The 15,041-nt window shown below is 39.6% G+C and overlaps 1 protein-coding gene and 1 long non-coding RNA gene across 2 annotated transcripts in view; both read right to left on the bottom strand.

Moving 5' to 3' along the window:
- The window catches only part of LOC310637163, a 554,476-nt gene that overhangs the window by 494,164 nt on the left and 45,271 nt on the right, over nt 1–15,041 (bottom strand). The gene's annotated exons all lie outside the window — the stretch shown is intronic.
- Nucleotides 8,649–15,041, bottom strand: part of LOC310638554 (plasmanylethanolamine desaturase 1-like) — a 39,883-nt gene continuing 33,490 nt past the window's right edge. Inside the window, exons 4-6 of the mRNA XM_083359717.1 lie at nt 13,273–13,417; nt 12,722–12,934; nt 8,649–12,019 (exon numbers count right to left, since the gene is read on the bottom strand). Of these exons, the coding sequence (XP_083215843.1) occupies nt 11,898–12,019; nt 12,722–12,934; nt 13,273–13,417 (480 nt within the window). The 3' untranslated portion in view covers nt 8,649–11,897. The remainder of the gene's footprint in view (nt 12,020–12,721; nt 12,935–13,272; nt 13,418–15,041) is intronic.

Here is a 15,041-nt window from a genome sequence, read left to right as displayed (position 1 = left end):
CCTATGGACAATGTTCCTCCAGGCCTTCCTGTCCTCTACCATCTTCTGGAGTCCATTTAAGCTCACGCCTACTGCTTCAGTGACTCCATCCAGCCACCTCATTCTCTGTCGTCCCCTTCTTCTCTTGCCCTCAACCTTTCCCAGCATTAGGCTCTTCTCCAGTGAGTCCTTCCTTTTCATTAGGTGGACAAAGTATTTGAGTTTTAGCTTCAGGATCTGGCCTTCTAAAGAGCAGTCAGGGTTGATCTCCTCTAGGACTGTCCGGTTTGATCGCCTTGCAGTCCAAGGGACTCACAGGAGTCTTCTCCAGCACCAGAGTTCAAAGGCCTCAATTCTTTGGCGCTCAGCCTTTCTTATGGTCCAGCTTTCACTGCCATACATTGCAAAATCAGCCGTTGTAGGCAGTTAAAATTTGGGAGCAGCCACAGAAGGGTATTTTTTTGAGGGGGGGTTGGAAGAAAAAAGATTGGTGGGAAAAAAACTGCTGCCGGGGTAAATCACTCTAGCTTGAATTACGGAGATGTAGAGCCCAGGCTGGCATACTAAATCAGGAAGCACGAAAGCGACCTAATAGCCAATATAAGAGTTTCCTTCCTGAAAGCCTAATTTCTAGTTGGTTTGCGAAATGCCTGTCTTATTATTGCAGAAAAATTAGCCCCTCTCCTCATCGCCAGTTTCACATTGGATATGTCTGCACACAAAATATGAAAACGTATTTTCTGTAGAATGCGGCAGTTTCCCCCAGTCTGGTGTTAGGTTGACTGTGGATAATAAGGAAGGTGGTCCATCGCATTTGAAGGACATGAAGTTTGGATCGTAAGTAAAACAGTGGTTTCAAAATTCCCATATTTGAGAAATCTAGTAAGTATGTTACAAAAGACCAGTGTCTCCTCAGTCTTACAATCTTTTAAGATGTTTGACTTCAGCTGTCAGAATCCTCCAGCCAGGCATTCCTCCTGACAGATTCTGGGAGTTGAAGTTTACACATGCTAAACCTAAAGCCTCTGAGGTTGAGAAATACAGGCATTCCTCCATTTACAACAGTTTAGTGACCGTCCAAAGTTACAATAGCACTGAAAAAAGTGATTTATGACCATTTTTCACAGACCATTGCAGAATCCCCATGGTCACATGATCAAAATTCACATGCTTGGCAACTGACAACAACAACAATAATAAACAATAACAACAATAATACAACAAATCTTATTGCATTCTTTGATCAAGTGATAAAATTAGTGGACCAGAGGAATGCTGTGGAAATAATTTACTTGGACTTCAGTAAGGCATTTGATAAAGTAGATCCCAACCTACTACTTGATAAGATAGAAAAATGAGGGTTAGACAACATCACCACCAGATGGATTCGTAGTTGGCTGACCGGTCTTACTCAGCATGTGGTCCTCAATGGAACTGCATCTACATGGAGGGAAGTGTGTAGTGGGGCTCAGGGCTCTGTTCTAGGCCCAGTGTTTCATCAACGATTTGGATGTGGGGATAGATGAGGAACTCATCAAATTTGCAGACAACACCAAGCTGGCAGGAATAGCCAACACTCCAGAAGATAGGCTTAAGATACAGGAGTATCTGGACAGATTTGAACACTGGGCTCTATTTAACAAAACGAAATTCAATGGTGAAAAAAGTAAGGTTTTATAGGCAAAAAACCCCAAATGTACAGTTATAGATAGTTGTCCTATGGACAATCACTTAAATATGAGCCAGCTGTGTGCTGCAGCTGCCAAAAAAGCCAACACAGTGCTAGGCTGCATTAACAGAGGGATAGAATCAAGATCACATGAAGTATTAATACCACTTTACAATCCCTTGGTAAGGCCACACTTGGAATACTGCATCCAGTTTTGGTCACCACGATGCAAAACAGATTTTGAGACTCTAGAAACAGTACACAGAAGAGCAACAAAGATGATCAGGGGATTGGAGGCTAAAACATATAAGGAATGGTTGCTGGAATTGGGTATGTCTAGTTTAATGAAGAGAAGGACATGGGATGACTTGATAGCTTTGTTCCAATATCCCAGGGGCTGCCGCAAAGAAGAGGGAGTCAAGCTATTCTAAGCTCCTGAAGGCAGGACAAGAAGCAACAGATGGAAACTAATCAAGGAGAGAAGCAACCTAGACTTCCGGTGGCTCCGCGGCGACGGAGACAGCCTTCCCGGGCTGCCCGCGGCTCAGCTGTTGTTTTTTCGCCCGAAACAGCGCCGATCAGCTGTTCGGGCGAAATTGAAGCCCCCTCCTCGGGAGAAGAGGAGGGGGTGAGCCCCCAGGTAGGGGTAGAGTTCTCCGGGGCCGCCTGAGCTTGGAGCTTGGGCGGCTGAAGGATTGAACTCCCCTGTAGCCTGGGCTGCTCCCAGCTGGCCAGCGTCTCTGCTCCGGATTTTATGGAGCAGAGCCAGGCGTCTGCGACCATCCCTGCTTGAAGGAGAGACTATGAAAGGAAAAGAGCAGGCAGAGCAGTACAAGAAGGAAAGATAAAGAGATGAAGAGGATTATTTTATTTTACTCTCAAGCTTGATGGACTTTGTTTAAAACTTAAAGTGAAAGTGCGTCACAATTGTAAGTAAAAGATGGCGGCTAAACCTCCCCCTAGAACTTTTCGGAGTGCTGGAAATTCTCCGGTGCAACAACAATCATTACTGCAGGCGTTGCATTCTCCTGATGTATTGACATCGAAGGATCTTGAAAAACATACCCAGTTAATTTTGGAGTCAATGGGTGTTAAATTTGCACAGATGGAGGAGAAATTGGAGAAATTGGAGCAGAGAATGGAAGAAAGGATGGAACAGAAACTTAGAGAGATGAAGGCAGACATTTTGTCCTCAGTGCATAAAGTAGCTAAATGTGTGGAGGTGCTGGATGATCAAGTGGAAGATTTGACTCAAAAGAATGCTATATTAGAAGCAAAAGTATTGGAAATTGAAGATTTAAAAGACAAAATGGATAGCGAACAGAGTTTGGCTCAATTTTACCAGATGCAGTTTGCTGTTAGAATTAGAGGCCTAAAAGAGAATATTAAGGAAGATTTAAAGCAGCTGGTTTCTGAGGCTCTTGAGGGGGTATTGAACCATCCAGCATCTGAAATAAAACAAGGCATGGACAAAGTGTTTCGTGTGAATTCGTGGATTGCTAAGCAGAGAAAGTTGCCTAGAGATGTGGTGGTTTATTTTGTAAAAAGGGAAATTAGAGATGAAGTTATACAAGCTGCCTATGATACTAAAGTTGTGATTGCTGGTCAAGAAGTTTTGGTTCTAAAAGAAATTCCTCCAAAGATTTTAAAGAGAAGGAAGGACTTTATATTTCTTGTGCAAGAGCTCAAGCAAAGAGATATAAGGTTCAGATGGGAGATCCCAGCTGGGTTGAGCTTCATGCATGATGGCAAAAGGTACTGTTTGGGTACTGTGAAGCAAGCGCATGATTTTTACAACAATGTTTTAAAAGTAACCCCATCAACACTTTTGGAAGCTGTAGAGGGATCTGGAGAAGGAGAATGTCAAGAGGATGAAGATGGACAGATGGACGAGAAGGGTACAGGAGGAGATCAAGCTGCAACTCTTTTGGATGATCTTAGAGAACAGAGGGTGACGCGTGCTGCCTTAAAACGCTCAAAAAAGACTAAAAAATAAGACCAGTAGAAATCTATGGAACTTCCACAATATACTTATAGTCAAGTGGTAGTTGGGTTTTTAAGAGTTTTGGGACGTTATGTATGGTAACAGAATTTTCAATTTGGAATTAATGGACACTTAACTACAGAGGAAGAGGAAGAAAGTTTTGTGGGTTAATGCGGGTTAATTTGTCTAAGAATTATCTATTATAGCCTATTTTGGCTAGAGAGGTTAATAGGGATAGGTGCTTGTGGTGTGTAAGTGAGAATATGTTTAGGTAATAGTGAATTGTGGAAGAACATAGATGGGAATGATGCTAGGTTTTTTTATTTTAGTTCTTTATACATATTTAGTATTGTTAAGGATTGGCTTACTCTATATAAGCTAGAGAGTGATGGATTTTAGAGTTTATAATTGTTAGTTTATGATTGTTTATGATTGCTTTTTAGATATATACCTTGTATTTTGCTCTGTGAAGTCGGGGGGGGGAGGGGGGGAGGAGGGGAAGTAGAGGGGGGCAGGGGAGGGAGGAGGGAGAGGGGGAGGGGGGGAGATAGGGGGGAGGTAGGGAGGGGAGGAGGGAGGGGGTAGGGGGGTTTTTCAAAGGAAAATTGTATTTTAAAACTTTTCAATAAAAAAAAAAAGGAGAGAAGCAACCTAGAACTAAGGAGAAACTTTCTGACAGTTAGAATAATTAATCAGTGGAACAACCTGTCTCCAAAAGCTGTAAATGCTCCAAGACTGGAAGTTTTTAAGAAAAGATTGGAGAGCCATTTGCCTGAAATGATATAGGGTTTCCTGCCTGAGCAGGTTGGACTAGATCAGGAGTCCCCAACCTCCGGTCTGTGGATCGATACCGGGCCACAGCATGCCAGCAACCGGTCCACACAAACAAGCAAAGCCCCATCTGTGGAATACAGGCAGCGTACAAAACCACACACTTTCTGGTCCATGGAAAAACCTTTCTCCACGGAACCGGTCCCTGGTGCCCAAAAGGTTGAGGACCTCTGGACTAGATGACCTCCAAGGTGGCTTCCAACATTATTATTAGTAGTAGTAGTAGTATTAACAACAATAATTTAACAACTGCCATGATGCACTTAACAAATGTGACAAGAAAAGTTGTAAAATGGGACAAAACTCATTTAATAAACTTCTCACTTAGCAACATAAATGCTGGGCTCAATTATGGTCATAAGTTGAAGATTACCTGTACAGATTTAGACCTTTTGAATCTAGACGTATAAAACATGAAGGCTTGGCTTGGGTGGATATAATTATTTGCATTGCAGAGAGAAAGCAGCGGGGTCCCCTTCCTTGAAAATAATTTTGTGCAGTATTGACTGCTGGTGATTACATGGACAAATCTTCAATTTTCTTGGAACTTTTATAAAACGATTTGCCTTTGCCTTCTTTTTCCTCCTAGGGTTGAAAGAGGGGGACTGCCCCAAGGTCATCCAGCCGGCTTTGTGCCTAAGGTAGAATTAGACTCATCATCTCTGGGTTTCTGGCTGGATGTCTTTAAACACTGTTCCAAATCTCCATTCAAAACCTAATCACCAGGATTAATAATTTTCTGTATTCAAGTAAAACTGACCCATTAAAACAGAAGTTCAGAGGTTATTTAAGGATTCTCCACATACTTCCATGATGGGTGTGTTGACATAAATGAAGGCCCCCCCTCTTTCTCAAGATTGCTATGATGTACATGGGAAGGTTCACTGTGGGTGGCTGTGCCTAGTCGATCTTGGCTAATCTCCAAATAAAAAGAAAAAGGCCTAAGTAAAACAGAACTGTTTAGTTTGAAAACTAGTTAGCTACAAAATCTATGTGGGTAGGTTTTCCCAGACCAGGTTAGAAAAACATCCTGAAGAAAGGCAAACCACCTTCACACTGTTGCTACCAAAATTACATGATTGTGTCTGTGTTAATGACCTCAGTCAGAAAGTCTTTTTAGATCAGAGGAGTTCAAATAAACGTGGCACTACTCAGAATGTTAAAAAGGCTCTGGAAATATATATATTAACAACATTGGGCCAAAATAGCCAAGGGAAGAGAGCTCTAAGAAGACAATAAAATCTGCTAATGGTATATACCAGTGCTTATCAGCCTAGCAACTTGAAGGTATGTGGGGTTCCATTGTTGAAATTCACACATCTTGAGGATACCATGGTTTGAGAAAAAATGATGTATACAAAGAAAAGATGCTGCTTGATTCCTATGGAAAGTGGCCACTTTCCCAGTGAATACGGTTCCAAACCATCAATACAAATTAAACTGGGATTTGTATGTTCTAGCACAGGGGGTGCTTGCTTCCCCTGGGGATTGCAAGGCAATATTCCAGGGAGTGCGAAAACTTGGGTTTAGAAGTTTCAAAATTATTTTTTTTATGTTCACGTCATTCAAAATTTGTTTAACTGCATTTATTATTTTTGTAAGGGGTGCGAGAATGTATCGGAAGTGTTCTAGAGGTGCAGGGTATAGAAAAGGTTGGGAACCGCTGTTCTAGCAGAAATGGAATCTCAGGGTGTTTGCTGAAGTCCTGCTGTAGTCCAAGTGCAAAACTGGGAGGTTGAAAATTTTTGATCATACTTCCCCATCTTCGGGGTACTGGGCTCTTCTGTAATATCACTGGGGAAGGAATGTAAAGCATCATCCTTACCGAAACCCTCTAGGGAGAATGAATTCTGAACGTCAGAAAATTACTGACATAGAACAACCCATACATATTATAACTGCAGCAGTTTACGTGCTATAGTTGCAACTTGTGTTCAAACCTCAGTGGGAAAGCCAGAATTTTGACTTCCTGTTTTCCTCAGGAATTCAAATAAAAAATATCCCTGACAGATTATTGATATCCACTTTACCACACCCAATGAAGAGATCAATTCCACTTCTATAAATCATTGATTCCATTGCTAGCTGCCTTCCTCTTAAGAAAGTTTTTAACACACATTCAGCTGGAAACTGCCTAACTGGAATCCAAATCCATTATTTTGTCTGCTGCATTCGAGAGGAGATAGGATTGGTTCCCACCTTGATAATTTTCTGGAAGACCCTGAAAACCAGGTTCTGTCAGCAGACCTGGGGATCCCAGATTTATATGGAGCTGATCAAATGGCTGGTTTGTGTTTGTTGCTGCAATGAGAGGGTGAGGTTATTTGGAGTTTATACTGTGCCTGGAATCAATGTGTGTGAACTGGACATATATCTAATGTTCTTTAGTAAATAGATAAATTCAGGAATGATAGAAAATAGATCTTCACCTTCTTCTGTGTAACTTCATTTCAGATATTAGAAGAACACTATCAGATTTCCACTTTTTCCCCCCAAGGCAAAGCATGTCTAGCTCCTCCAACCTTCTTCACTAGATTTAGTTTTCATTCTCTTTAACTGTCCTTCAACTGCTCTTAGTCCTTAGAGCTTGGTGCCCAGAATGCATACAGTACTCAAAGTGAGGTCTGACCAATACTGAGCATAGAGGAACTATCCCTTCCTGTGCTTTGGAAAGTTTACTCTTGTGGGTGCATTCTAAAATTACATTTGCCTTTAAGGGTATGAGTATGGGTATGAAAAAAATTAAAATGGTAAGCTACACTTGTGTGGTTGAACAGCAATCTTTTTTAATATGCTGCTCACAGCAACACATGTAAATGATGGGGCTTCAATCATGTGGTTCTAGTCACCATGTTGATTCTTGACTTCCCCTGTGGATGCCTCATTTGCCTTTTTTTGCCTGGCTGCATCATGCTGCTGACTTGGCTTCAGCGTTTGATCACCTACAGTTTGACTGATATCGAATCAGATATTCAGAATTATGTATTTAATTTCAATTTTTTTCAGTTACTACTTTGGGGCGTGTTTTTCTTCAATAGTTGATTGATAGGACAACTTCTTTTAAAGTTAGGGAGTCTTTCTAGAGTTACTTACAGCACATAGCAGCACATTCAAGCCCTTTCAAAGAATGTCTATATTCCCACGTTTAATGTTTTTATGGGTGCAATATCTATCTTTGACCAGCAGGTGTCTTCATCTACCTAAAAGTGATGCTGTGACAAGTTGAGAAAGTGAAAAGGTGAATTTAAAAGTGCAGAATTCCCTTATTTTATTTTTTTATCAAGACTAGCTTAATAAAAGCTAAGACAATTACATATGAAAATATTTCTTTCTGAAAAGCTTTCATTCTGCAACTATACCTTTAAGATCATCAAACATCCACCGCTTCCTATCCCAGGTCCTTAGGAATGAACGGATAGGTGGACAAAACTCCCAAATCTAGTCTGAACATCTCATTATGTGACCACCTTAATAATACAATCTGTTGGAGACTTTCAGTAGAGACAGCAAGAACTGTTCATTTATCAGTATAATTTCTGCTTTTCATTCCTGGCTCAATATGGCTACCAGGCTAGAAATGAACTTTAATTACAGTCTGACTTAAATTCTTGGTCTCTCATTCCCCCATATTTCTGAAAAATTATATATTTTATTTATTTTATTTTAATTCCATTTATATCTCGCCCTTCTCCGAAGACTCAGGGCGGCGTACAAGCTTAGCAGTAGCCTTCATTCTATGTATATGCCTGCTTATCACACACCCCAAGCGGCATTATTACAAAGTCAGCTTAATTGCCCCCAACAATCTGGGTCCTCATTTTACCTACCTCGGAAGGATGGAAGGCTGAGTCAACCTTGAGCCTGGTGGGATGCGAACCTGCACTAATTGCAGGCAGCTGGTGTTACTTAAGGAGGCATTAGCCCACTGCTCCACCAAGGCTCATACTAGTGATTCTGAATTTGAAATATTCCAAATCATTGTAACATAAGCAACATCATAGAAAAAAACACTATAAACTTTGAAACTGATATCCAAGCATGAACAGAAAACATCTAGGTTTTGTAGATAAATGTCTGTGGAGTCCCAAAGGTACTTTACAAAGGGCAACTTTGACAGAATTAGTTTGGCAAATTATTTAAGCAAAATAATTATTTCTAAAACAAATGAAACATAAACATCTATCAGATCTTTCAAACATTTATTGTGGCAGGTAAAACTTAGGAACATAATTAAGTCAGAATAGAAAAATAAAGAAATCAATTAAAAAAGTGTGAACGTTTTCTTGGTTTTTGTTCAACTAGACCTGGAGACGTGCCAGTTCAGATTCTTGTCTCGTACAAAGTTTTCTTGGTAATTAAAGGAACTATTTGCTTCCCTTAGTATAATGTTGTAAGAAAGTGTAGATTTTTTTTTTAAAAAAAGGGGGGGGAATAAATGTTGAAACTTGTCTTGGGTGGGTGGAGTGTATGTTCAAGCAAGAAGTGGGCAGTTGCGGACTTTCCCTTGATCTTGCACTCAAAATGGGCCCTCTGTAAAGTCAACGCTGCACAGTTGGTTTTTGCAAGCATTAATATAAATCACAATATGGCAAGAGTCACGAGCAGAGCACTAGGTTTAGTGATTCTTTTCTTGTACAGTCAGTACTTCCAGGGCAACGTAGTTGATTGGCTGCTTTTGCTGCCTTTGGTCCAAGTGGCTTATCAGCTAGAATAACTAGTGTGACTTTTTATGTCAGTTATTCAGTTCAAAACTGTACTGTCTACTGTAATATTCCAAAATAAAACATGATACTTAATGAAGCATTCAGCGCTTTTCCCATGTAAGCCAAGCTGACCCTGCAGATGGTCATGGGGGAATCTTCTCATATCATAATTGTGTTCCTTGTGTTGTTGTGGGGCAAAATTTTGCTATAGAAGAGGTGACTTCTGTCAGTTCTCAGCTAGCTAATATAAAACATTTCATTACAACCAGAAATATTTTTCAATACTGGTTGGAGAAGTCATCGTCTTAAATTGGAAGAAAAAAGGCTGAGTCTAGAAAAAAGTCTTCCATGGGAGTGCATTATACCTGATCTAGATGGGCTTCCAGGAATTTGCTTTCCGGGACGGCTAAAGGGAGAATGTCTACTCTGTACCCAATTTTTTATTCTTCCCTGTAATCTGACGCTCATTTATACTGCTCTGAATTTCTGGACCATGGAATAAAATAGTAGCAAAAGGGAAAGTTCCAGTATTTGCAAGCATGAATTGCTCTTAGTTACTAACACAGGAGGAACGTTGTCAGAGGAATGTTGTCCATGGGGTCGCGATGGGTCGGACACAACTTTGCAACTAACAACAACAAAGAAAGAAAATGACATTTCAGCTGTGGGAAAGGAGAAAGCAGAAGGAAAAGGCTCAAAATGACCATGCTGTGATTTGGATGGTGTTAAGGGGCAGAAGGGAATGTGGACAGGTTTTCAAAATTCTGTGATACCCTACAACATTTTTCAACTTTTAAGATGTAAGAACTTCAACTTCCAGAATTCCCCAGCCAGCTTGCGTGTGCACGTTCACAGACACACACACACACACACACACACACACACACACACGCAGAGTATGAGAGAATTCAAAGCCACAATTTAAAAGCTATGTTTCAGCAGAACAATACAAACTGAAATGCTTCACTGTTGTTATTATGGCATAAGGCTAGAAACAAGACTTGTGAATTCTAGTCTCGCCTTAAAACACTTTCTCAGCCCTAGGAAGGAGGCAAGGGAAAACCACTTCTAAAAATCCTTCCCAAGAAAACTGCAAGCACTACTTTAGGCATTCAAAAGGAATCAACACTGACCTGAAGGAAAAAACACCCCCCAAAAGAAAAATGGACTGTTCCAAGTAAAAAATACACTCAACTTGTCCAAGGTTTAAAATCTTAAATCAGAAATCCTGCCACCACAGTAACGTTGACTCTGTGATACTTGCTTTTTCTATGGATTGTTCTTCAGAGGTGGCACATGTAAAAAATGCCTTCGTCTATTTTTTAATTATATCTCTTCTTAGTTTCCATTTGGTTAATTTTAGTGTTCTCTGTTGAAACTAAGATTTTAGTGTGCCAAAGGCAAAATGCTATCCAGGCAAGACATGGTGTGAAGTTAAAAAATTGTTCTTAAATAGAAAAATCTCAAACATACAAGGAAGAGGAAGAATGTGCAAGCTTTTTCTTAAATTAAAAAAATACAGCCAGAAATAATTGCATTTTGGACGCAGATTAGCCATCTAATCTCCCTAGAAAGGCACAGAAGTCTATCGCAAAAATAGAAAGTGTTTTGTAGGACACTCTTGTATAGAAAACAGAAAACCCACTGCTGATTTTACTTGCATATGCTGTTTAAAAAACCCCTGGAGGTGCAATTTTACCCTTCCCCTCAAAAATGGCAACAAGACTTAGCAAATGCAATTAGTATAATTGAACTGCTTTGTTATAAATTATATACATTGAGATCACATTAAAATTATTATTCCATGTTACACCGAAGAAGTAATTAAGGCTTTATGATATTTACATGAAATGAGCAAGCACCTTAATCGCACACACCATTAACATAATCTTTCTAACATTCAAATTTGACAATGACCAATTTTCTATAGCTATTTTAAACATTTTGGAAGAGGAATCATACTGAATAAAACCAATTACTGAACACTACATGATCCAATGGAAGTAATTTAAGTCTGACATTTGTGCAGAACACAAATTCTGTCCTGCCTCACTCCCATTCCAAACTGCTACAAAGTTAGCTGTAGGGTGATACAGCAATGGCCAGCTCAAATATCAAGGAATGGAACACTTCTTTATTTTAGGAGACAGTCAGCTTTAAGTAACGCTAATGAACTAGGTGAGACTCCCAAATATTCTGTTGCACACCATATGGACAATGTCTTGATATGATAGCAAGATGAAGCAACTGGAAGGATGCACCAAACACTAAGTGCATTAAAGTGATGACAATACCTTTCCCTCCGATTCTCAGGTAGCAACTTTAAAAACCGGGAGCTAGCTTGCTATTTTTTGCCATTCCATATGGCCTTAAATCATTTTCAGAGTGGGAATTCATGTTGATACAACACATTAACGTGCCAATGACAAATGTTACTAGGAAGGTACATTGCCTTCTCCAGCTAATGGCTTTGGACTGTCAAGGATGACAATGTTCAATTATCAGCAAATGTGGCTAACAGAAGGTGCTCAGTAACAAGACGAGAATTATCCATTTACATTTTCAAGTATTGAGAAGTGAGTCTTTTAAATGCAGTCTGTTAGCACTTTTTAAAAAGCTTTGTGCTTTAGTCCATTATCTCTCTGCAAGTCTTTTAATTTGGCTGATGGCTTTTTTTTTCTTTTAAAAAAATTGGCAACAGGTTTTCACAACAGCAGAAGCCTGGCAAGGGTTATTTTATTTTCTGGGCCCATTTCATGTCATCTGCTCTGGGTTTTTCTCCTGTCAGTCCTTCAATGATATTCTCCATGAATGTCCAAAATCTCATTTTTTCCAGTGGGTAATTCAGCCAGCCTAGAAACATTATAGAAGAGGAGTAATATGTGAGTGTAAATTGTCAAGCAGCATTTTTGGTAACTGAATTAAATTGTTTTAAGATACTATTACATAAAATGAATGTAAGAAATAAAGATGTCATTTTAACAGAGAAAGGTGCAGTTTTCAGTTTTATTCACACTGGAATTGTTTTGAAATTATTCCTCTGATTATTGAAATCCATACAAGAGCATTCCAAAGCCATTTAGAATGGCAGACTTTTAATGGCCAACTTCACACATTAAAATAACTCCTGGTTTATCTAAGGTCTGTTGAACTCAAGTTCAAACACATCAAGCCACACTAGATTTTGTTTGGGGTTAACATGTGAATCCATAAGCTATGGTTTAAAGCTTAGCATATCAGACTTAATACATTCAATAAACCATGACTTACAGTGAATGTGAACCTGAGAACAGCAGTTCAGTTTAGTAGGAATAGCCTTTTTAGTCAATTCTTATTTTCCATTATTTTTTTTCTGTCTTTGATCTGTGTAGCCAGAGCCCAGAAGAGGACATGGAATAGAACAGGAAATCATACACTAAACAACAACAAGAACTTTCGGCTGTTTTCTTTTTCAATACCTTACAGAAATCCACCAGTTCATCTGTGTCTTAAGGAGGCTACGTAGCTAGATAGAAATTGAATTTTTGCCACATAATGAGTTTCACTTCATTTTACCTGTTGTAATACAGAAATATGTCTCATGTGGAGAGACATGGTGGATCCGGTGATGTTTCCGTGGCAGGATAACATGCCAGTCCTGCAGAAAAATTACCCAGCGAGGAAGACCAAAGTAGGTATGAGACCACTTGTGAATTTGGTTGGTGAAGGTTGAAAATACAGACAGGGCAAAGACGTAGCACTCCCAAGGACATGTTTGGTGTAACGCTTCTAAAAATAAAGAGAATACAGAATTTATTGTACACTCACTGAACAGCAGCTAAACTGTGTGTTACAATACAACTGCATAATAAGTTCACTCTAATAAAGAACTTTTGCATCAGAAGTAACACTGTACTCCAATTTGTATAACAGACATATAGAATTGTCTACTTTATTTGCTGTTTACCCTTGCACTTTTATTTACTCCATATACAAGGTGAAAAGCTTCATTAACCTTTTTTTTGGAAATGTGCATAGAATTAAATCTATCGTCTTCAGAGGCCTGCTCACTATTCTTTAGAAGGCTGTGTCTAGCTTCCTCATGGATCTGTGGGGCTCCCGCTTACCTGAAGATAAAGAAGCCAATTTGTAGGCCATGTTTGCTAGTGGAACTATCGTCAACATGCAGTTATCGCCATTGGTTTCTATGAAGTCATGTCTGGTAATTGCTGTTGGATCAATGTGATGTTCTCTGAAAGGTCTGATAAATGCCTGAAAGTAGTAAAAAACAGAAAGATGAAACTAGTTTTTAGCTCAGATGAGGCCTTAGCATCCACAGATTTTACTGATCTACTTATGTACATACCTAAATAGATAATTAAAGGGGAGTGTCCAAAAAAAATCAAAATGAGAGGGGCAGTTAAAGCCCTTTCTCTTTGTATGTGCCATCAATGGGACATCAGAACTGCCAACTTGGCCCCAGCAGTAGATGTACCTGATTTGTGGATCAGAGAAGAGCCACCATCCTGTCCTATCAGGATTCTTACCCTGGGCAAATACCATATGCTAAAAAGTTATCTAAAGCAACATAGGAAATTAAAAGCAGCACTGAAATTTGAATGTGTGAAATGATTATATATTAACTATCATTTTACTGCAAGTACTACATTATTAACCCAAGTCTGTAACCTCTTTACCTCCTCAATACGAATACCATGTAAGTAAATAAATGGAATATTAAAAGCTAGCCATAAAGTATATCCTACAGACAGCTCTTTGATTTTCCTTAATTTATCCATTTAGAATGTTTAATTCAATACTCTATGTATATGGGCTTTACTCTTAATATATTGCACCAAGGTTATTAAAAATTGGAATGTGGGGGGATGATCTGCAAATAAGGCACTGGCATTAGAATTAAGTAAAGTATATAATAACATAAACTAGTCAGCAAACTTGGAAATACAGCAAAAATGTAATCTGGAACTATTTTGAAGTCAAACAATAGACAAGCTAAACACTTTAATAAAAAAACACTTAAATAAGATGCTTCAATATTAACTAGCAGAGTTTAAATTCACAAAACTTGCTGAGGTAAAATATGATTGTTAGTTTGTGACTTAGCATGTTATGCAAAGTCAAACAAAGTGGTTTTGTTATGCCAATTCAACTGTTACTTATTTACTAAATTAGTTATGCTAACCAAGGCTGAATGTTATGTGAAAACAGCCAAAAAGTGACAATTTATCTTTGTCTTATTTTAAAATACCCCAAAATAACCTATTTTGTTGATGATGGATTGGTTCATATATCACAGACATGTCAAACACAAGGCCCGGGGGCCAGATCCGGCCCGCGAAGTGGTTTCATGTGGCCCCTGAAGCCATCCTGGAAACAGTGAGGGAACGGTCCCCGCTGCCTTGGCCCTGGCCCAGAGACCCTCCTTCTGCCAGAGACCCCCAGATCTGTCCCACTCCTGTCCAGGCCCCCATAGGCACCCTTGATGCCAATGATGTAGAGCTGGCCATGCCCACCCAGTAGGCCATACGCACTCCAGCTGCGCCCACCCAGTAGGCTGCACCCACCCTGGCCATACCCACCCGGCCCCCCCCGAGGGCAACCACAATGCTGATGCGGCCCTCAATGAAATTGAGTTTGACACCCCTGATATATCACAATGAAACTAATGGTTAGTGAATGGTGCTGGAGGCTACCCCACTTCCTTTTCCTCCCTTTGTGCTTGCATTTCCATACTTGACTTACAGGTTTGCTGTGACATTCGAATAAGAGATTAGTTATAAATCATCATTAATCTCTAAAACTATTGTTTGCTTAGCTTTGGTTAACTCAATAAGAGGTTTCACTATAACATGCCATTTCATAAACTGTAGTTTAT

The sequence above is a fragment of the Vipera ursinii genome, assembly GCF_947247035.1.
Source record: "Vipera ursinii genome assembly, chromosome: 3".
In the NCBI taxonomy this organism is placed as follows: domain Eukaryota; kingdom Metazoa; phylum Chordata; class Lepidosauria; order Squamata; family Viperidae; genus Vipera; species Vipera ursinii.
The sequence above is the reverse complement of the archived record's forward strand: the minus strand, read 5'-3'. Positions and strand labels throughout refer to the sequence as shown.